This window comes from Pseudovirgaria hyperparasitica (assembly GCF_010093815.1).
Source record: "Pseudovirgaria hyperparasitica strain CBS 121739 unplaced genomic scaffold EJ05scaffold_1, whole genome shotgun sequence".
NCBI classification, from domain to species: domain Eukaryota; kingdom Fungi; phylum Ascomycota; class Dothideomycetes; order Acrospermales; family Acrospermaceae; genus Pseudovirgaria; species Pseudovirgaria hyperparasitica.
The window spans coordinates 3,132,235-3,153,470 of NW_022985549.1; the positions used below are offsets into that span (position 1 = coordinate 3,132,235).

General features: G+C 48.2%; 6 protein-coding genes across 6 annotated transcripts; 5 read left to right on the top strand and 1 right to left on the bottom strand.

Annotated features, from left to right (window-relative positions):
* Positions 1 to 159: 159 nt before the first annotated feature.
* EJ05DRAFT_496325 (uncharacterized protein) lies at positions 160 to 1,722 on the top strand (the record flags this gene model as incomplete). The annotated part of the gene is made up of 2 exons (XM_033746373.1): positions 160 to 1,410; positions 1,459 to 1,722. 2 exons carry the CDS (start codon positions 160 to 162, stop codon positions 1,720 to 1,722), a joined length of 1,515 nt encoding a protein of 504 aa, XP_033605957.1.
* Positions 1,723 to 2,804: 1,082 nt separating this feature from the next.
* EJ05DRAFT_534837 (uncharacterized protein) lies at positions 2,805 to 9,837 on the top strand. Its single transcript, XM_033749215.1, has 5 exons — positions 2,805 to 8,121; positions 8,580 to 8,661; positions 8,769 to 8,895; positions 9,080 to 9,508; positions 9,549 to 9,837. The coding sequence occupies exons 1-4, from the start codon at positions 2,997 to 2,999 to the stop codon at positions 9,416 to 9,418; spliced, it is 5,673 nt and encodes a 1,890-aa protein (XP_033605958.1). The 5' UTR covers positions 2,805 to 2,996; the 3' UTR covers positions 9,419 to 9,508; positions 9,549 to 9,837.
* Positions 9,838 to 13,367: 3,530 nt separating this feature from the next.
* On the top strand, positions 13,368 to 15,089 carry EJ05DRAFT_482302 (uncharacterized protein; the record flags this gene model as incomplete). The annotated part of the gene is made up of 1 exon (XM_033745157.1): positions 13,368 to 15,089. One exon carries the CDS (start codon positions 13,368 to 13,370, stop codon positions 15,087 to 15,089), a length of 1,722 nt encoding a protein of 573 aa, XP_033605959.1.
* Positions 15,090 to 15,712: 623 nt separating this feature from the next.
* EJ05DRAFT_472403 (uncharacterized protein) lies at positions 15,713 to 16,722 on the top strand. The gene has a single exon (XM_033743179.1). It carries the CDS (start codon positions 15,916 to 15,918, stop codon positions 16,714 to 16,716), a length of 801 nt encoding a protein of 266 aa, XP_033605960.1. The 5' UTR covers positions 15,713 to 15,915; the 3' UTR covers positions 16,717 to 16,722.
* EJ05DRAFT_472404 (mitochondrial GTPase-like protein 1) lies at positions 16,444 to 18,061 on the bottom strand. Its single transcript, XM_033743180.1, has 2 exons — positions 17,684 to 18,061; positions 16,444 to 17,618 (listed from the first exon to the last, which is right to left on the bottom strand). Exons 1-2 carry the CDS (start codon positions 17,945 to 17,947, stop codon positions 16,833 to 16,835), a joined length of 1,050 nt encoding a protein of 349 aa, XP_033605961.1. The 5' UTR covers positions 17,948 to 18,061; the 3' UTR covers positions 16,444 to 16,832.
* Positions 18,062 to 18,230: 169 nt separating this feature from the next.
* On the top strand, positions 18,231 to 20,509 carry EJ05DRAFT_41748 (uncharacterized protein). Its single transcript, XM_033741444.1, has 4 exons — positions 18,231 to 18,702; positions 18,772 to 18,865; positions 18,917 to 19,851; positions 19,902 to 20,509. The coding sequence occupies exons 1-4, from the start codon at positions 18,419 to 18,421 to the stop codon at positions 20,353 to 20,355; spliced, it is 1,767 nt and encodes a 588-aa protein (XP_033605962.1). The 5' UTR covers positions 18,231 to 18,418; the 3' UTR covers positions 20,356 to 20,509.
* Positions 20,510 to 21,236: the final 727 nt, after the last annotated feature.

Consider the following 21,236-nt stretch of genomic DNA (forward strand, 5'->3'; position numbering starts at 1 on the left):
GACAGGACGATGCACGGACTATCAGTGTTTGTAGGTATTCTATTGACAGACAGCAGGTCGCACAAGCAGGGAAACTGCCGCCTGCAACTATTGACAAACATGAAAACAAGGATTTCTGCATTCATTCACGGTCCTCTCACAAGTATCTGATACCACACCATGGATCCGTCACATATTCACACCTACAAGGAGCAAGAGGACGACTTCAACCTCTTGTTCACTGATACTGCGCTGGGCGAATATGGGACTAATGACGACTTTATACAACCTGCACAGCCGTCCAGTATACTTGTTCCACAGTCTCGCCACGTTCGAGGCGTTGCTTCGGACCAAGTGGGTATAGATAGGACACAAGCGCCAGCTTTGCGCAGTCCTTTACAAGAAGTCGTACCATCGGAAGCAAGACAATATGAAGAAGATATACAGTATCGGCTTACGACTGCCGCGGCGAACACCTCGGTGAGCCCTACACTTTCAAATGGGGACCTGATCAAAAATACGACTGGCACAGATACATCAAATGCACAGACTGGTGAGGTGGACGATGCGATGCGACAACTCTTAGACATGTACAATGACCCTGATCCAGAATGGGACAGATTGATCCACGATATCGGTGAGTTGGGTCTCAGGATCAGAACAGGTGCCGATGAAGTGGAGCCATGGCCAGGCTTTGCGCCATGGGAGCAGACGGATACAAGACCTCTGGATGACTGGCCTCGACTAAGCCAGATGGGAATCTCAATGGAAGAGGCCAGTCTGATAATGTCCAGTATAGACGATTGGTTTGAGAGTACTCAAGCGACAGTCCTGGCAGATATAAAAAAACGTTTGTCTGTGCAAGATGTCAAGACGTTCGTCGAAAACGAGGTGATGATCCGCCTAGATGGGTACGGTGAACCGGATTCGAACACAGCGATGTCAAGACTGGGAGTCATGAGGGCTATAGTGCGTTTGTTCATCTATCGGCATCGTCGAAAGGTACAGGAGCTGAGAGACAGAGGGAAGCTTTCGGAGGAGCCTATGTTCGGGCCTCTACGTCTGGTCGACGAGATCAATCAAGACGGACGTGTGGTCTGGTATCAAGACTTGTTTGTTGAGCAGAAGACATGCTACGAGCAATTCTTGGACGATTTGGCACGTCACTATGCTCCATATCTTGAAGACGGTGTATCCGGCGACCTTGATCTTCGGAGATTAGAGTTGAGGAAGAAGGGATGGCGTACGGTAACTAAGAGCGAAGACGATGGTTCCGATTGGACGCAGAGGTCTGATAATGGACGAAGAGTGTTCTGTATCTCTCCAGCAAGAGATGCTGCTCGCTGGATTCGTCTAGGAAATCGTCAGTTTGAACAAATCAGGGACGCATATATTCAGAAGAAGGAGCAAGTTTGGATATTTGTAATGCCTGTAAGTTGAGACCTGTCCGCATGTGTTAACCCAGTCTTACGATGCTAGGAGGACATGTATCAGGAGGCCAAAGACGTTCCAGGCCGAAGCCATCAAAAAGAGGATAGGTTTGACTTCATCCGCAGCATGAGGTTGAACACATCTCGAAGCCGTCAAGAGGCTGAGGCGCCCCCGTATCCACCACTCGAGTTGTCGTTAGAACAACTCGCAATGCTCCACGCAGACCGGAGCGAACCATTACTCGAGACATGGGATCGTTTGGACGAGCAGTGGAAGAAAGAGGTGATTTGGCAGAAAGATGAGATGGAGTGATGTGATGTTGCGTAGCGATATCTCCGCTTCGCTGTGGCGTCCATCCCAGGTATCTAATTTTGCGCTCTGGGACTCGGAGAGCCATCAGTCAGTTCTTCTGGCTATTAGCTTTATTCCAAGCGCTTGCAAATTATCATGTACTTCAAGCGTGGCTCCTTATGTGAGCAGGTACACCCTTGGTGTGCTGATCAGCTGTGACTAGAACCAGATATGAATTTCAATTGAGACTTGAAGTGTAGTGATAATTTATGCTAAGACCGAATAGGACTAGCCGCGATATTCATAGAGCGTGAAACTCCGAGGTCGTGCTTATCACGTCTCCCTATCGCAACATCGCCGCATTGAAGGTAATACGTGACATCCGTCGGAGGGAGAAGGATCTGTAATTCTGCTCATTTAACGGTCGACCCAATAAAGTGCAGTCCTCAAACAATAAGACTGAAGCCGCAAGAGTTGGAACTTGGTGATGGCATCACAACCACAATGGAATAACATTGTGGGGATGGAGTTGCATTGATGCAGGAAGAGGCGAGACTGTAAGTCGAGACATGAACAATGCATAGTGGGCAAAATAGCTAGTCTGGATGAGAGACGGACAGTATAGATTTGTCTTGTGATGTGTAACACGACATTCACTTCACTTATACCACTGGGTATAATAGCGACAGACGTGAGAAAGAGTCACTGAGCTATATCCAACACGACATGTACCCGTCAACCCAATATTCATGAAACCATTCACTGTAATGAATACCTACCCGGCCCTTGGTTTCCAGAGCCAGGCTCTAGCAGGCTGCACTCCAGCCCAGACCGTACGTACACAACAAGAACGGACTTATTACTTCTGGAAGTGCTATAAGCCCGAGATTCAATTTCCCCCGTAAATCCTTCCATTGATCTTTATCCATTTTTCCTACCTTATACATCCCATAATTCTTTGAACTCAATCCCAGCGCAAACCGTCTTTCTTCACACTAACAAAGAGCGGTCTTCGCGACAAACACAAGTCTGCCGGTGGGTAGAGGTTTTTCTTAACCTTATCTGCTCTGGTCTAACGCATCACACAGAATTACCCCAATTACACACACTTACACACACACACACACACACACACACTCTCTCTCTCTCTCTCTCTCTCTCTCTCTCTCTCTCTCTCTCTCTCTCCACCGCGTCTACAACAAACTGCTCTAGACATCACATTCGACTGCCCTTGACAGTCGTAATACACGACAGTCCACATTCAACTTCCTCAAAGTACTATCTGACACTCTTCAATGAGACACTCCGACGTCTATACTGGTGGTGGCCGTGGTCATGCGCATCGGGAACCAATTGGTCCATCCGACACTTACGCTGAAAATATGGGAGAGCAACGCGGAATTGAATCGAACCAGGAAGCAGAGGCATATGCGTCTTCGGAGTCGTTTGGTACATCCGAACCACGCAGACCACTGCAACGAAGAGATTCAGGCTTCTCCCAAAATCGACGATATGACCCGGCTCGTCATGATCAGGAATCACCCAATGCACAAACTTCGATTAATGGAAAGATACCATATCATTATCAGCATCGAAATTCTCAACCTTCCCATCATGACTGCGATAGATTGGTGAATTGTCGATCTTCAGCGTCCAATGAACTACTGCCTAAGGTTGAAAATGGCGATTTTGCTGAAGGACACTCATCGAGTGTTCAATTCTTCACCCATAAACCTGAGTCCCGTCAATTGAAAGCAGTAGAGTTGCCAAAATATCAATATGCATCGGAAAGAATGGAAGAAGCGGCTCTTAAAATGGCTCGAGTGCGGAAACAGCGTTTGGAGGAACAGAATAGGACTGCCGTTGGAAAAGCCCGAAAATACCTCCACGATGCTCGTCCACTCGGCAGACTTACAAGCCCACAGGGAGTGTCGTACGCTAGGCAGCTCTCCAGTCCATCTGCCGTAGCTCCTCCACGGTCCGCTCAGCCTAATCCAGCCTCGCGTACAAGAGAAGATCACACATCTAAGGGGGAACATGTTCATCTACCTCTTGATGACAACGGTCTGAGACAGGTGAAACCATCCACCTTCGCCAGACAAGCGCGTATGAATGGCTCACAGGCGCCTCATCTTAAATCTCCTGACTATGAGTCGTCGTCTTCCGAATCTGTCTGTCCGAAAGTCTCAACCTCAGAGCGCACGGTTGGTATGCATATGCCTCGAAAAAGAAATTTCAGCTCTATAGCTGAAGACGAAGGCTCTGAAGAGCAAGACGACAGATCGTTGATCAGTGTTCCTGCAACAAGCTTAAGGGCTCCATCCCCTAGAAAACGAGTGGTTGTTGCGGATATGCAGCATTGCCGCAATGATTCCCGTGATGCCACACTGTCCTCTGGTGCATCTAAAAGCCAGCAGTTAAGGGAGCAGAACCGACAACATGATAAAAGCGCACGTGAGCCGCGACAAAGAGGGCAGAGTACCACTAAATGCATTGAAATCGATGAATCCAAGCTTGCGCACTGTCAAACAGGTGCATCGAAAACACAAACCGCTACTCGACCACCTGCATTGCCACAAGCCATGAAGCCTGGACGAAATGCGGATTCGGCAAAGTCGTACTCCATCGGTCCAATCTCAATTGGTCCTACCAGAAAGAAAGTCAGAGTCGAAGAGATGCATCATTTGAAGGCTCCCGTGTCGCTTCAGAAACCAACATCTGGTCTCAGTCTGCCTAACAGTGTCCTTAATGACGAGACTGTCTCCAAGAAAGTTCGCCCCAGGGAGGAGAAGGAGTCCAAGTCCTCTAGATCTGCCTCGTCAACAATTCGTTATCGTGGTGGTAGCTTGGCTAATGGGCCCCGAGGGGTTTCAAAAAGCATCGCTACACCAGAGACTCCTTTGAACCGTGCGATGCCAAATTTGGGACGAGCTAGACTGGTACAAAAGTTGATCAGCCGGAATAAGGGTCCGGACAATAGCAAAGTCGGTCGCTTGGTTGATTCTCCCACCGTTCCTCAGAGTCTTGCTCAGCCGGTATGCCAGTTGATGGAGAAGTCTTCTAAACCTCAAAATACCGCAGAGAGGGTAGAGGAGACTAGCGATGCTCAGCAATCGCAAGTGCCAATACCAGAGAAGATGGACACGAATATGCGAGAGCCCGAAGATGTGCCTCATACCACTCGCAATCATCAGCATATTGAAGTCATGTACAAACCCGTAAACGCAAGCTGTCACGTTGGCATGAAGTCTTCCAAGGCGAATGCAAACTCAAGTAATCCAGAGAAGTCAGAGAGTGTAAATACAACCGAGTCCGAAGTTGGTAAAACACTTGCGGCTATGAATTGCATTGCCATCGAGCCAGATGCCATCGAGTCTTCGAATTCTTGTCCCGATCCTGAACAAAGTGTCAGCTGTCAAAGACCAGCTCCGAAAGCAGACCTGGACGTATTATCTACATCGACTCCAACGGGACCTTCCCTGCCTGCCCCTGCGTCACCCACGAGCGCCAAAGTATTGCCAGCACAAAAGGCTCCAACACAATCCCAAGTAGTACACAACCTAGCAACGCTAGCTTGGTCGGAAAGTCCTGCTCCTACAGACGGGGTGGCTACACCGTCGCCAACTGCGAACCCACTGACAACATACTCCCAAAGGCCAGCACTTGCTCCTATCGCAGTCATGTCGCCCTCTGTGCCAATGTCAACTATATTACCCCACGCACCCGTAGCGAACATATTTCCCTCTCAGGCGTTGACTGTAGCCCCTTTATATGATCCATTACTAGCGGATGACTCGTCGCTTTTCATTCCAGAACCAAACGAAGTTCCAATGGCAGAGGAGCTACCAAGAGAGTCCAATAGCCCCAGAACGAGCTTTACGTTTCCGGAAGATCTGACAATGCTAGAAGAAGGTCACGATATCAAACGTAGCATAGCCGTGAGACATCTAGAAAGAATAACAAAGGAAGCAGAAAATAATCAACGGCGACAACGGCGAAATGAAGAGGTTCTGCGGATGGAAGAGATTTTCGAGAAGGCAAAGATAGAGCAAAATAAGGCCGAGAAGGCAGAAAGCGCAAGACTGGATGGGGAGAGGACCAAACAAGTCCTTCGTGACCAAGCCGCTCAGCACAAGTCTGCGATGTGTAAGGCCGATGAAGAGATGCGAGAGATCACGAGAAGACATAGAGACGGAGCTGACGAAGCACGTCCCGATGAAGAAGCGATTCCGCCATCATCGACAACCACGATAGCTTCGACTGCGCCCGCGGTAAATACATCGCTCGATGCCCCGACGGCACAAACAATGCACACTGTTTCTGGGAAGGGATGTTTAAACGCCGTTCGAAAGCAGCATATGGTTGGCACAGCAATTGGCCCAGACTCCACAGACCCTCAGCCCATGGTCAACGGCAATTCACAGACGACCGACCCCCGTCGAAGAAATTTGACAACCACGGTCAATCCAGCATCGAGCGAATGTCACCCAAAGTCGGTCCATGAAATTATTGCTACTATCCAAAAGCAATGTAAGGAGCCAGCTGAACGGCACAGAGAATCTGAATCAGTAGAAGAACGTAGGAGGCACCAACGTAACAAGAAGAAAAGATGCGGTGACGATGGTGCTTTTGGAGCAGAGAACAATTGTAAAAGCAAAGACCAAGAGCGGAGAAATTTTCCAGCGGCTCCTGATGGCCATGGTCTGATTGCTACCAACGGGATGGAGAGAATACTGAAGGATTCTGGAAACGATTATCTCGCTCACGAGAAATCTTCACATGCCCCTCTTGCCAACACAGACGAAGCGCCACCTCTGCAGAACCTGACCGAAACCTTCAAAGGCTTATCGAAGCAGCAGATATCCAACGTGAATAGCTTGGCTGGAGGAATCTCAGAAGCTACCCTCAGAAATCGTAAAACTCCATGCGGCAAGCCAGAAGCGCGTATCATGACATCTGAGCAGGTCCAACGTAGAAAGCAAGAGCGCGAAGCCCGCCTCGCGCTCGATACGCAGAAGGTCATCGCGACTAAGTCAAGATCAAATGAACCAAAGTCTCTTCTCCAAAGACTCGAGCATGCAGCCGGAACGCCTTCGTCTCCGCCAGTGGCTATTCCCGTGCGCAGCGAGACTGCGAAAGCCAACCCTGAAAGTGGGCAGCATGCTAGCACTATCATTGATGACCTCAAATCTCTCAGTAGTCACCATCGCGCATTAGTGCAGTGGCGAGATGATGGGATCACTTACAAGGAATGCGCAGAGCGGTGGGCACAACTAACCTCGAAGCGGCTGAGTGTGAGAACTGTTCGCGATCTTTATAGTAAGATCACTGGCACCTATAAGCAACGAAAAGGATCCAGAGGGCGTGAAAGAGTGAGACCTGTTGAATCTCAAACCCACAAAGGGACTCAAAAAGTCCTCAGTTTCCAGGTAACAAAGGAACGAGCGACAAATACTTCCAACAGTCAGCAAAGTGAGCGATCGCATACGCCCACGAGCGCTGATAGTAGTGGTGACTACCTGCATTACCTTCTCGAGGATGGCGATGAAGATTGTGAACCGCAGGTTGAGTCATTGCTAAACATGGATCCTGGTATCGTCGATAGTGCGGGAAGCAGCAAGCGTCCAACAACAGGTGGCAAAACCATGAGCAACTTGGCTTATCAGGCCTACATGGCTTCTCTTGAAGCAGACGCCGACGTTGATTCGGCATCCGACGTCGAAACCATGCCCGAAAGCTCTGGTGATGAAGAGTGTATTGTGCGTGAATCATCGCCAATAATCGACCGTGACACATGCCACTTCGTATACCAAGTAAAGCGCAAGTTTTGGGCCAATGGTGAAAACGAGGATGACGCCGAATGGTATATAGTTACCAAGAAGGACAAGTACGAAGACGTGCGCCAAGCGAATATTGCGGCAATGGCAGAGCCCGCAATCGAGCGGTTTGGGCATGCTTACGGTCTCGATGTGATATCGCATAGTAGTGTTATTGACATGAAGACACACATGACTACTATAACCTGGCAGACACCCTGGGGCCATACCAAAGTCATGGTCGATCGATATTTGCGCACGCAGCGTAATGGAATTAAGCCTTGCACCAAGATGCATTGGCTACCGCGTCAGATGTACATTGTCAAAATCATGACAAAGACAATGAAGAGCGAAGATGACCCTGATGACCCGGAAAACTTGCTGATCAGTGAGGAAGAAGCGACGGTCGATGACCCGCGAGTCTTCACGATACTAGATCAAGCGAACAGGGAGGCAGCCAAAAGGGTCGTAGACCTGACGACGAATGGAGAGAGTAGGCGTATTGACGATATCCAGAAGCGGGAGCAGGTAAAGAAGAGATGGGAAGCAGCGGTAGACGGCATGATAGAAGATGGCAGGAGTTTGGATGAAGAGTTTCGTGTAGGTGAGGAGACGGAGTGCCGGGTATGGGTTGAAGTGAGAGATGTGGAAGGACCGAGAAACTGAGATGATTAGATAGCGTTTGTGTATATATTAGAAGTACCCTTTGACAATTTGGGTATCTGCTGCACTTCATCAACGCGAATTTTCAATGATGCATTTTTCTGTATCTGGAGTTATTCCTGTTGTGGTGGTTTTCATGGCAATGCTGGAATTCATCGCTGTGGTGCCGTTTCATACGGGTATAGATGAAAAAGAGGGGTTGATGCACTGAGCCGCTGTAATTATGGTTGTTCAGTGCTTTGGTTCGTCGATCTATGGTGTCTTTTGAGACAGCTTTTGCTTTACTTGCTCTCTAGTCCCCCTTTTCGGATCATAGGCTTTGAGCCTTGTATAGTATAAATTTTCTCATCATATTCTAGTTGTCCAATCCTCATAGTACATGCTAATCGACATCTACAGTCATTATTAAACCAAGAAATCGTGACAGACGGCAGCGTACGAAACAATGTCACTACGAAGCACCGCTAGCTGAGCCTGAGTGGTACGTTTCCTGGAAAAAACTAACCTATGTATGGACCTTGATACGTGAACCAGTTTCGAAGGTTAATAATCTCTTTTGTTTGATCTTAGATTAACTAACCCGTGTAGGCCGATGTTATCACGTCCTCCTCCCGACCGTTTACGTATACGAAGGGCACCAGTTCGATTCCCACTCACGATATTCCTTTCTGAACAAAGAATAACCAACTCAGTTCCTGGCGCCCCAAAGGGTCAGGTCAATGGTTCTGAGCAGAGTTTTCCCGCCACAGCGCGGTCTTTTTGCACCTTTTCTCCACGCGCTCGACGAGGTTTCTGTTGGAGGTGAAGATAACATTTTCCTCTTTTGTTAGAAACATGAGAGCTCAGTACTGTTTTAACCTTTTTTGATGCTAATTTGACCTAATCTGATACATTCACAGCGAATGCTACACTTCTGCACCGGCTGCAAATGCAAATTCATTCTCAATACCTGCTGTATAGACTGCAAGCTTACCGGCAAGAGCATTAACCTAGAAAACTTGGAGCTACTGAGTGGAGTTTTCGCCATGAATCATACCCTATTTCTGCTTCTTGGAGTCAAGAGAAGCTTGTGGGCAAAGACTGACTGCGCAGCAGAGATGAGACGCGATCCTCTAGCTTTTCGGCCTCCTTCACGTCCACAACACGAGCCCTACGAGTGCCAGACTACTGCACACATCCTCAACAAGCGCGCTAAATTAACACGTTCACGAGTGCCTTCTTCAGTTGCAGGGTCGTAAAGTAGTCCAAAGTGAACTGCAGCTCTGACCACGACCAGTGTTGCGATTCTAATGCTGGCAATGAAGATCTCTGATCAAGTCATACAGATTGTAAGAGCATTTATGAAGACCAATACATGTCTAACAGTGTTAAAAGTACTTCATGCACCCTCTGTATTGCTAAATTGGAATGTACCAAATGAGGGCGCATGCGCTACCAATAAAGACGTAGGAAGACTTTTATGGCGAGAGCAAATCGTCGAGTAGGCCAATCGCGGTGTTGCTGTTCCAGTCTTCTATGGAGCCGCCGCATTGAGATACAGGATATCATTTCATATGATAGACGAAATGGCAGTCTTCCATCGGGGCAATAGCTGTAGTGACCTCGCAGAAATGGCACGTTTTGGTTCTGACAAAGGGTACCTTCAGTATGCCCGCAGCTATGAACTCGTCGTAAGATCAGCGAATGGTCCCTGTATCATCGGAACTTATGGAACTTGTACTGTTGAGCTTAGCTATTTTCAAGAACCCTCTCAGAACAATCGCATCTGATTTAGTACCTTGTGCATCCGACGCCCACGGTCGACGGAGACAGATGTCAAGCTTATAGATGCTACTGCCGCTATGCAAAAACTTCGGGGGATTGATATCTTAATGCTGGGTCAGATGCATATGCTCAATCACTGATGATGAGTTCGGTAACATGTGGATACAATAAATGCTTAGATATATCGGTAGCTATTTCGATGTCAGGAAGCCTGAGCTTTAGTAAATTGATAAGCCCACCATATAGACAGCTCTTGTTAGATGGGGAAGTCTCTATGTGTCTGTCTATGGGTGGTGGGAATTACTACATCTTAGGCGAAGCAGAAAATAATCGATTATATCTAGACTTCTAAATAGATCGATATTAAATGAGTCTTAAACCTCTTATAAAATCAGATTTACATCTACTAAGTTTTTAGTAATATATCCATTTATAACCATTAGACCTAGTATTATAGTTAGACTTAGATAACTTTATTATAATATTAGCTATAATATTAGAAGAACCTACTATATAGTATTTATTCTAAGCTTATCTAAATAGACTTATAATATATATAATTCTAGCTTATATTAATATAGAATCTATTATATATAATAGTTTATAAAGCTTTTAGATTATAAGAATTATCTTCTAGTAATTCTTCTCTAGTAAATATCTTCTAGTAGTTATTTTTAAAATAAATATTATACTAGTAGATAACTAAAGATAAGTCTAGAAGTCTTTATAAGTCTACTTTAGTCTAATATTATACTAGAGTATATTAACTATTAGAAATTATTTATTTATCTTATACTTAGTAATATAAATAAGAGTTAAGTATCTAGTACTATAATTCTTCTATATATATCTTCTAGCTATAAAAAGAACTTTAATTTATTAGATATCTCTAGCTATTCTTAGATAAAGACCTAGAGACTTAAGTATTAGTAAAGAGTATTATCTAGATTGAAACGAATGGATATATCTAAGGTAAAATTTAAATATATCTAGTAACTGGGAAGTCTAAATATGTATCGAAGATATGCTTCATCTTTAATAGGATAGGTACAAGGAAGCTGGTAAGCTGGTCCTCACATCTTGTGACATGGCATGATACCATTCAACGACAAGGTCCAGAGGACTGATGAAGTATTTCTCTGAGCTATAAATGTCTCCTTGGCTAGTAGTTCTCTTGTAATCTCAGAGCCTGGCGCTTTTCTTAGCCTTGATATGCTGAAATGTACGAATTGAACGCGGCTCGACTTTGTAAGACCTGAGCTTCTATGAGTCCTATCACTGGAAGTCAGATACCCCAAGTCTGTAGTACTATACCACTTGTTTCATACACTTGGTGAATCCTTTTCCACTTATACACTTCTCTAGGCCCTATAATGCGCCACTGCACAGACGTGATTGACCCGTACTCATTCCTCCATGCTCGTGTGTGAAATCTTTCTCAACATCCGCCCATTGCGATGTTCTTCGCATGCTAAACTTGTTATCGGTCTCTTGTGTTATGGCTTCGCAGTCCTTCGTCCGATGAAGTAGGTGTAGTCATAATGAGTCGTCAACTTCGTCTCCATACGGCTCGCACATATTCAGAAATGAATCGCATGACTAGATCAGGTAAAGCGCACTGAGTAGTTCATCTGCTCCGAGTTTGCCTGCTTGACGGTGATAGCCGACATCAATCACTCATCGAAGGTGTGGTAGAGGACACTACTTGAGTAGTCAGGTATCTCGTGGAAGTTCCTTTGATGGAAGCACTTATCGGTGTCACACTGTGGTCAGGGAATGCATAATAGCGTATGCATTCCCGTCTAGAAAGGGCAAGTTGAATGGTGTAACTCCGTCATACATCGGCTAAACACAGTCGGTATAATTATATATTTCTGAAGAGCTTCGACCGGCATGTAAGACGCCATAAAGGTTATAGACCCTTATCCAATTAGGGCTAGCGTCATATATGCAACGTTCAGGGATGTACAAGAATGGGCGAGCGGCTGTTGGTCGGCTCGCCTCTTACCGCACCGCAGGACACTTTACCTGGAATAGTATACGGAGATGTGCCGCTAAAGCTTACAGATACATATACATTACAAGGCTACCATGCTTAGCGCCGTCTATTATAATTCTTTTGGCATCTCGAAAGTGTCCTCTCCATTCACCAGTCCTTTTCGACGGGCGTCCAAAAGTTTTCCCGTGCAGAAAACATTCCACTTGACTCCGTGAAGCGAGCTCCTGAGCTTCCTGGTCTTCCCTGACGTATCACTGAGCCTCTTGATTTGTGTCTGGGGAGATGAGGAGGCTGCTGTGCCGCACACTAACTTAACACCTCAGGCTGGATCCCGCGGACTCAAAGCTAACCACACCAAGGCATTGCAGGGGTACATAGAGGCTTGGGAGCCGTTGAATTTGCCGCCACCAAGTGCAAAAGTGATTCTCGTCTGAAATATAGGGCGGCGATAGATCATGGTGTGTATTGTGGCGCATTGGAATATTTAGTCGGCCTTGTACCCTTGCGGACTCGGTCCCCTCGGAACAAGCTCCGGAAAACGATTTCCTTCCCAGTTCCCCAATCTTTTTTGCACTTAGCATCGTCGAACACATTCTCATCGGAATTCTGAAACAGGCTAGACGTTACTATCGACTACTGATGCTTGGGCTATGACCTGAGCTCCGGGAAACGTGCTATTGTCAACCTACAGATTCTCCTTTCTCGTGGACAGGGACCGTGAGAAGGTGAGAGATGGGGCTACTTTCGAAGAGAGATGCATGTCCCCAATGCCAGCAACGCTATGTGCTAGAATGCTATCATGTCTACTGATACCTCTAGTTCCATCTCAGAGCGCAAGCTGTGCCTGGCACCTAGCACCCTAGCTAAGCGCCATATTCACACCAGCCCTAGACTATGACCCGGAAATGGCTCCTTTAGCGTCGTTGACCATCAAGAGTAGCGTCTTAAAGTCCTGGGTAAAGGCTGGTCCTGCGCAATCCCTCTTCTTTCTTCAACACGCCGCACGACTGAAATTTTGGAGAATCCCCAACGCAACATTATCGTCTCTATCGCCAAAATCGACAGTTCAACGCTAAAGAATCACAATACGAGCTGATTTCAGCCTTTGTCGTAGCATTTATCCACCGACCACCTTCTACCAGGCATCAGATATTTAAACGCACACGACTCACCATCCTTCACGAGATCAACGCTCACTGTAGAGGAGTGCTCACACCATTTGGAGAGACACATGTAGGGCGACTCTCGGATTAGCCGGATACTTCATCAGAAGAACCATTCTGGTGGCCTCCACGACAAAGCGAAATTCAGAGCTCCCACCTCCAGAAGACTACATGCTTGCTGGACTGTAATTGTCTGCGTAAGCCATAGAACGTTCACTAAGTTACCCATACTGTTCGGCTACTCTATTTGTATCAAAGAAGATGGGGGGTCCTGTCATCTCCCGAATGAACGCCACACGTTCGAGGAAGCCTCGCTGGACTATTACGCGCCATGACAGTCGAACCACCAGCAGATACATATCAAAGTACAGCTGTCTCGAGAAAGTCTCAGAAGGCCTCAGACAGGCCTTGCAACACGACGTACAATCGTTACAGAGTCTCTGTCTCACTTCTAAAGGTTGCCGCAACCTCGTGCAACCGATTCTTTACGCTCAAGGCTTGGAGACCTCATATGCCTTGAAGGACTCTCCTCAAGACTGGAGCGCAATTCTTCTTACGAGAACGCTACTCACGAACCCTCCTCTTGCGCAAAGAATCACGTCGTTGTCATTAATGACCCTTTCTTGCGGGTCCGACTTGGGCAAGGCTAAGATAATCTGGAATGCACGAAGGAAACGGTGGGCGCCTGTGGGAAGGAAACTCTTAACCTTCTTCACCCATGAGGAACAGACGAAGCTTTTTGATGTTCTTGGGAATATCTCCGATATCCTCCTGGAATACAAGGCTATCCGACCCAAAGGCAGCTTGTCCCTCGAGCTTCGGGAAGCTATCTTCCCTGCACTGTTGTATCTGTGCCCGAATCTGAAGGATATACGTATCGGTAGCGTATTAGGTCCTTCGCAGCCCGATCCGATACTTATAGCGATTCGCCACTCTGGCCACAGCATACCTCTCCTGAGGAAGCTTACAACAGTGACATTATATCGGTGGCCTGACATAACAAATGTATACCAGCGTGAAACGAAGCAACAACTACTATATACATGGGACCTCCGAGATCTGCTACAAAGCCAGTCACTAACCCACCTGCACCTCGACTGGATCCATTCGCGGCCATTTCGTGGTCTCGACCTCGCCGTGAAATCGAACCTACTGCACCTTGCAATCCGAGGCTTAGTAGCAACCAAAGACCTGGTCAAGCTCCTCGAATGCTGTCCCAGACTCCAACATTTTGAGTATGTAGTCATGATGGACCATCCAGGACAGGAATGGGATTCCCGTGGCTTAGTCCCGGCTCTTTCAGAAGTTTCGCAGACACTTAAGTCACTCGCTCTCATACTACCACCACCTACAACGCCCGAACCTGGGTGTATACCCGATCGACACCAGTACTATGTTACCGCAGATATGGTCAAGGACGACCATCAAGGCGAAGAGATCTGTAGCCTCGCCCCGTTCTCTCGGTTGACTAGTCTTACGATCGATATCCAAGAGCTAGCAATGATGGCAGCGCGGACAAAGAATGGTCTTATCCTTTCTTGTCTGCCGCCGAACATTGAGGAGATCAAGTTGATATCAGGGGTGTCTATACTTGGTGCTTGTGACATATGCCAGTATGAATCTGTACTCTGCGCGACATGCGAGGAAGACAGCATCCTCAGTCACCTAGTAGAAGAGCTTTTAGACGAGGGCCTGGCGCACCATGTTCCCAGACTTAGCAAAATTTACGTGCCAAAGCGCATTGATCTCAGGCCCAATACGGAACTTCAACGGCCTAGTCCACTGTTACCATTTCGTATGTCAGCATCGATCGAAATAGTTCAGGATCAAAGCGACACGAAGGTGTGGGAGCCAATGCAAATAGTTCTTTCCGACGCGGATATACGGACCGAGACAGAGGACTACCAGAATAACATGCACCATGTGCAGGATGGTGGATTCGAGCCACCATCTGAAGATTCGGATGAGGAAGATGATGGTTGAAGATCTCATACTATAACCACTACCAAATTTCGATTATAAGACGGTATGAAAACTGCTCTTCCATGGAAATCAACCGTGTAGCTATACAAGGCACACGCGAACCACGACGATCATACATATGGCAATGACTCTGTAAACCGAACAGTGCCGAGCTAGACAAGAATCGAATAAGGATATCCAACGGGCTGACCAGGTTGGGCAGAATATTCACCGTCAGGTACTACTGCTAAAGCAAGCTTGCAAAGACAAGATGTCCATCCTTTCCAATGGGTGAAGGCTGGGCAATACACAGTCTAGCTACGAAGCATAGTGGTCCTGTCGAATATGTATCAGATAAGCCATATGATTATGTATATTTTTGATGATGCGTCCGCCAGACACGATAGAATAACGTTGTAGAGAGATTATGAAGAAAAACTACGTGTCGGAAAAAAGCTACGTGTATGTAGATAAAATTTCTCCAGAAACAGGGAATGTCAATTTATTCGCATCCGGCAACCGCAGACGTATTCTTGAGACAATAAAAGCAGACTTCCGCTTTAGGACTAGTTCGGCACGCAACGGCGTACGGTACCGACGAATGTTTCTGAGCTCAACATTTCTTCCTTTCTTTCAAACTTGCGACCCTGTAAATCTCGTCACAGACAACATGTACAAGCCATGACCAAACCCACTCTCTAACCTTCAATCTCTAACCTCTTGAACTGGCCTCTACGAACGCAAGCTTCTGCACGACTCCGATCCAACCTCTTCCTCGAGCCCTCCAAGCTCCCTCGCGATCTATGATCTGAACGCACATTCCGAACTGCGAACCCTGAAGGCAACAATGCCCGCCGCAGTATATTACCTGCCCGACGCCCCCTCCTCCATCCTCCCTAACATTCAAGCCACCCTCCGCGCCCTACACGCTCGTCTCCATCATTCGCGCTTCACCCTGGAACACCGCCTTTTCCGCTCCACGCCCGGCCCTTCCACCGCGCCGGCGCTGCTACACATCCTCACCCTTGCACATCGTTCGCATACCCACCTCTATGCGCATCCCTCGGACTCTAGCAATACTAGCGGCAATAGAAACAGCAGCGACAGTGGAGGTGGACACAACAATAGGGCCAGCGGTAACATCATTGCTATCCCCACTACGCACGCAAACGAGTACCGCGATTTACTCGTCGGCAAGATGAGCGGGCTATGGGCGCCGCGGTCCGCGCTCAGCGTGGCGGGCGGTGAGGTATGGAGTCTTGGCAGCGCGGATGCAGATGGCGATGTGGATGCGGCCGCGTATGTGATGCGCATTGGGGAGGTGCGGACGCTGGGTACGAATGCGCAGCCGCGGGGCGTGATTATTGTTGTGGAAGAGGGCATCGGGATTGAGGGTGACGAAGATGAAGAGGACGAAGCCTGGGATATAGATGTGCAAGGAGGAGGTCCGGGTGGTGAGGAGGAGGAGGAGATGGGGAAAAAGGTAGAGGTTGCGGCGGCGGCAAGTTTGATGGGACTCCGCGAGGTGTGGGAGAAGATTGGCGTGAAGGGGGCGAAGGAGACGGTGGGGAGGTTTGCAAGAGGAGAGAGGAGGCGGGAGGAAGCCGAGGTGAGGATGTGGTGCGAGGTACTAAAGCTGAGAAACTGATACGGGATGGATGGAAAAAGGAACCTGGAAAAGTTTAGCTATGATACCCACTAACAAAAGCACTTCTTCGACACAACACGGATAGCGAGTCCTACTATACAATATATACACACCCCCTACGGTAACTGCTCCTCGGTCGTAATATTCCTTTGCCCTTTGATACGTATCGCTTTACTCTGCTTCTTCGCCGCACTATAACTCGTTATGAACGGCTTCGCAGCATGTGCCTCACGAATACTCTCTTCACTGACTTCATCTAGACAAAACCTCCCCATCCTCCCATGCCGAAACCACTGCAACCACCTCACCGCCGCGCCCTCAAACATCGGCTCCCCCTGCTTCTTAAGCATGCCCAGATTCTTCGATACCCCTAGTAGTAGCTCCATGATATCATTTGTCGGCCCGCAGAAGCGCTTATACGCATTGTGTTTACCGTGCTTATTGATTTGGTATAGCAGGTAGTCGGCGACTTGGACTGGATGAATCACGGTATCCTTCACACAGCCGCACAGGGCCAGCTTCAGCATCGCGTCCGGGTCTGGAATGTACGGCACAAACACCCCCGGACTATCTTTTACATACACACCGCCGGGATCGCGCCAGTTGCCCGTAGCCTGTGCGATGCGCACGTATGACGGCATGCTGCGCGTCACGCCGGGCTGGTCGCCTGTCCGTGCGGCTTTCTTACGATTGACGCCGATGTGACGGAGCGAGTTGAGGAGCGTTGATTTTCCGACATTGGGCATGCCGACGATGAGGACTTGCAGGCCGGTGAGCGACGAAGCGGTGGGAATCTGGCTCTTGAGGTATTTGAGGATGCCGCTGACGTGGAACTTGTTTGTGCAGTCGGAGAAGAAGACCGTGGTGGAGGGGCTATAGGCGTTGCGGAGGAGTTTTTCGCGCTGAACATGTGGTATGTCAATTGGTTGTTGTCGCCTGTAGATGATGGCATAGAATCTAGTCTTACATTTGCATCCTCGATCGAGGCGGAATTTCCGACGTCGCGCTTCGTGTAGACAAGTACGCGCGGGCGGCCTTCGAGGCACTGCTCAAAGAGTGGATTTATGCTCGTCAGAGGCACACGGTAGTCGCGACATTCTATCACGAGATCGATGGTGGAGATTGTCTTGCGGATGCTCTGGATGGCGGTCTTATGGTGGCCGATAAAGTAGGACTTTGGGAGGTTCTGGAGGGTCGGGAATATAGCGCGCGGGACGAAGGATGTGGCCATGGCAAATTGTATGGCGGAGTATCATGGTTTCTGGTTACCGCGACAGGAAGCCTGAGTGTGACATGGTCTGAAGGTGTGATGTCAACGATTTCAGTGATTGTTGGGGTCATAAGAAAGATTCAGTCAGTTCATCGGCATCGGCGTCTAGAAAGGGATGATATCGTGGCGTGTGGCGCATGTCAAGGTGTGGCGAGTGTGTCTCCAACCGCGACGTCATTGGTGCTAGAGACGCTACAGCCGCTGTCTGATCCTGTTCGACCACTCAACATCGAAAGGTTGGCCACATGCAACAATGCCCTACATCATCCGGAACAGAGAGTCAAAAGCTTCTTCACCCAGAAGTAGACTCGGCGAATATCCGCTCAGGAACAAAGATCGGTATCCTCCCCTATTCTCAACACACCTCGGGCTCTCAATCATCAGGCCATTGACATCCGGGGCCCCTCCAGACATTTCATCAGATTGAAAAACATGCCTGAGAAATGGACAGCGAAAGTTGCGGCATCATTCCGGCTCAACGGTGCATTGCGGCCGTTCAGATTGCTGCAGCAAGATCTGCAAAATCTGCCGAAGCGTTATGTATCTGATTGGACTATCTTCAATCAAATGATCTTCGCTAGTGCCGTCTATGTCTTTTTCACGAATCTGTTACCAGGCATCACATTTGCCAGCGATCTGTATAATTTGACCGGCGAGAATTGGGGCACCATCGAGGTGGTGCTCTCTACAGGGCTGTGTGGTATCATTTTCTCGGTGTTAGTCAAATTCCATCTCGCACGCCGAACACTCTGCTAGGGAGATGATTCAAAGGCTCACCCTTGTAGCTTTTCCATCCAACCCCTTACTATTCTCGGTGTCACGGGACCCTTCTCCATCCTCGCTGAGAATATCTACTCATTATGCATAAATTCGTTCCATGTAGGTCATCACGACTCCAATACGCATGATGATAGTACTGACTATTCTTAGATCCCCTTCCTTCCATTCATGGCATGGTCCTTAATTCATTCAGCATGGATGCATTACCTTCTGGCCATCTTCAACGCTCACGATTGGACCATGCGTTATGTCACTACTTTTTCCACCGAGATCTTTTCGCTATTGAACAGCATCATCTACTTCCACAAAGCTATACAGGAACTTGAACGTGCGCATGCCAATTTGTCTTTCGCGGCATTCTTATATGCCATTATTGGAGCTGTCGGGACTTGCCTGTTAGCCGTTTTCCTGTCAACCGCCTTGGCCTGGAAGCCGCTGTTTCACCGCTACATCCGAATGGGTCTCGCCGAGTATGCGGCTGCTATCAGTATCATATTCTTTATTGGCATGCCTTATATCGGCGAGTTGGCCAGTCTAGACCGAGACACACTTCCCGTGAGCAAGTCCTTCCGACCTACTAGCCCTGAACGGTCCGTCTTTTTTGTAAAATTCTGGGAGCTCGAGGCGTCCTGGATTCTTGCAGCTATCATACCTGGATTGATCATCACGACTTTATTCTTCTTCGACCACGAAGTCAGTAGCATTATATGCACCGTCCGAAGATATGGCACTCGTAAACCAGGAGGCTTCGCCTGGGACGTAGCTCTCCTGGGAACTACTACTGCCATGTGTGGTATCCTTGGAATCCCACCTGCGAATGGCCTTCTTCCACAAGCACCTCTGCACTCAGAGAGTCTCATGCATGATGAACATGAGCAGATAACGCTTACAGGTGGCGATGGAGAAGCGAAGACCGAGCTTCACAGCTCTCAGCGCGTCTATGAACAGCGATGGAGTCATTTCCTCCACGCTGCTGGGATCATGCTCTTCGTCAGCCCACCATTTATGCATATTCTGGGCCTCACCCCAACAAGCGTGCTGGCTGGCTTGTTCTTGTTCATGGGGGAGCAAAGTTTAGCGGTAAAGTAAGTAACCTCGGCGTCCACTCAACTATGTTTATTGTTGACATGCACAGCCCTATATTGTTTCGAACCTTCTACATGCTCACACCGCCATCCGAGCTACCACGACTGCCACAGAGCGTTTCATCATACATACCTATTCATGTGTATACACTCACCCAGATCATAGTTACGACCGGGATTTTTATTCTTACGCTGACTATAGCTGGCCCAGCGTTCCCGATCATCATTATTCTACTTGTGCCAATTCGACTTTGCGCGATGAACCGACTGTGGAGTCGAGATGTCCTCCGCTACGTAGATGCGTGGGCTTGTCGCGATGGTAATCCCGAAGACGACGAGGACACAAAGAGTGACTCAACAGTGAACCCTGCAGATGCTGCTAGTTCTGGAATTGAACTCACAGATGTTGAGAGGGGCGCTGACGAGGTCTTGACACAACGGCATACTAGAGAAGCTCGAGAGCACAGCGCGAAGGTGGAGCTGGAACATGACAAAACTATATGAATGCCGCTGTTCAGTTACGATGTCGGCTTTCCTACTTGCTTTTCTCGTACTGGTTGACCACTTGGATCAAAGGAAAGCAATTACTTGGTCATTCTAGAACTGTCTCTATCTGGCTAGGATTTGCCCCCGCTTTCTATCCTAGTTTCAGCCCATAAACAAAACCAATGTTTAGATCATATCGACCGGGCCGTCCCTTATGAACGATTTTATAGGCTGGCAGGAGACTTAGCAGAGAGCTATTATGACAAAACACGCGACGATCTTTGCGCGATAACAGCCGTACTAAGGATTGCTTATTAAACAAGGTATGCATCGCGACCGGAATCACGCATACGAGCCCTCCACTACGCCACACCGGTACCTCGCCAAAGGAAGCGGCATAAGTTCCCCGCAAGAGGCTGAAGTTTTGTTGTGTTCTAGACGACACTGGAATGACACTCGTATCATGCATCGTATGTCTATACGGAGTGTCTGGGGGCTGTCACTGTCCTTACTTTAGGGACTCACCTACAATAGTCCAGAATCACAGCTCAGGACTCAGGAGTGTCTCCTATAGTTTACAGACGTCAGGAATCGTCAATTTCCGACAGGAATAGACTCCTAGATATCTGGTCCTGAACACGCTCCGGCTTCTTCGAGAGTATATGAAGTCAACATGCATGATCTGTAGGAGATATACCGAACCCGGAGTCCGACAGCACCTCCTAGGACGCAAAAAACCAGTTTCGACAAGAATTAATTCAGAGTGATATGTAATCACATTTTACTCTTGCTCTTGCAACTGTCTTTGAGGCGAGAGCGATAACTAGGACCGCATATGCATCCTGGAGACGGTTGTGTAACATTCTCGACATTCGCAGTGGCGGGAGCGAATGAGGCGG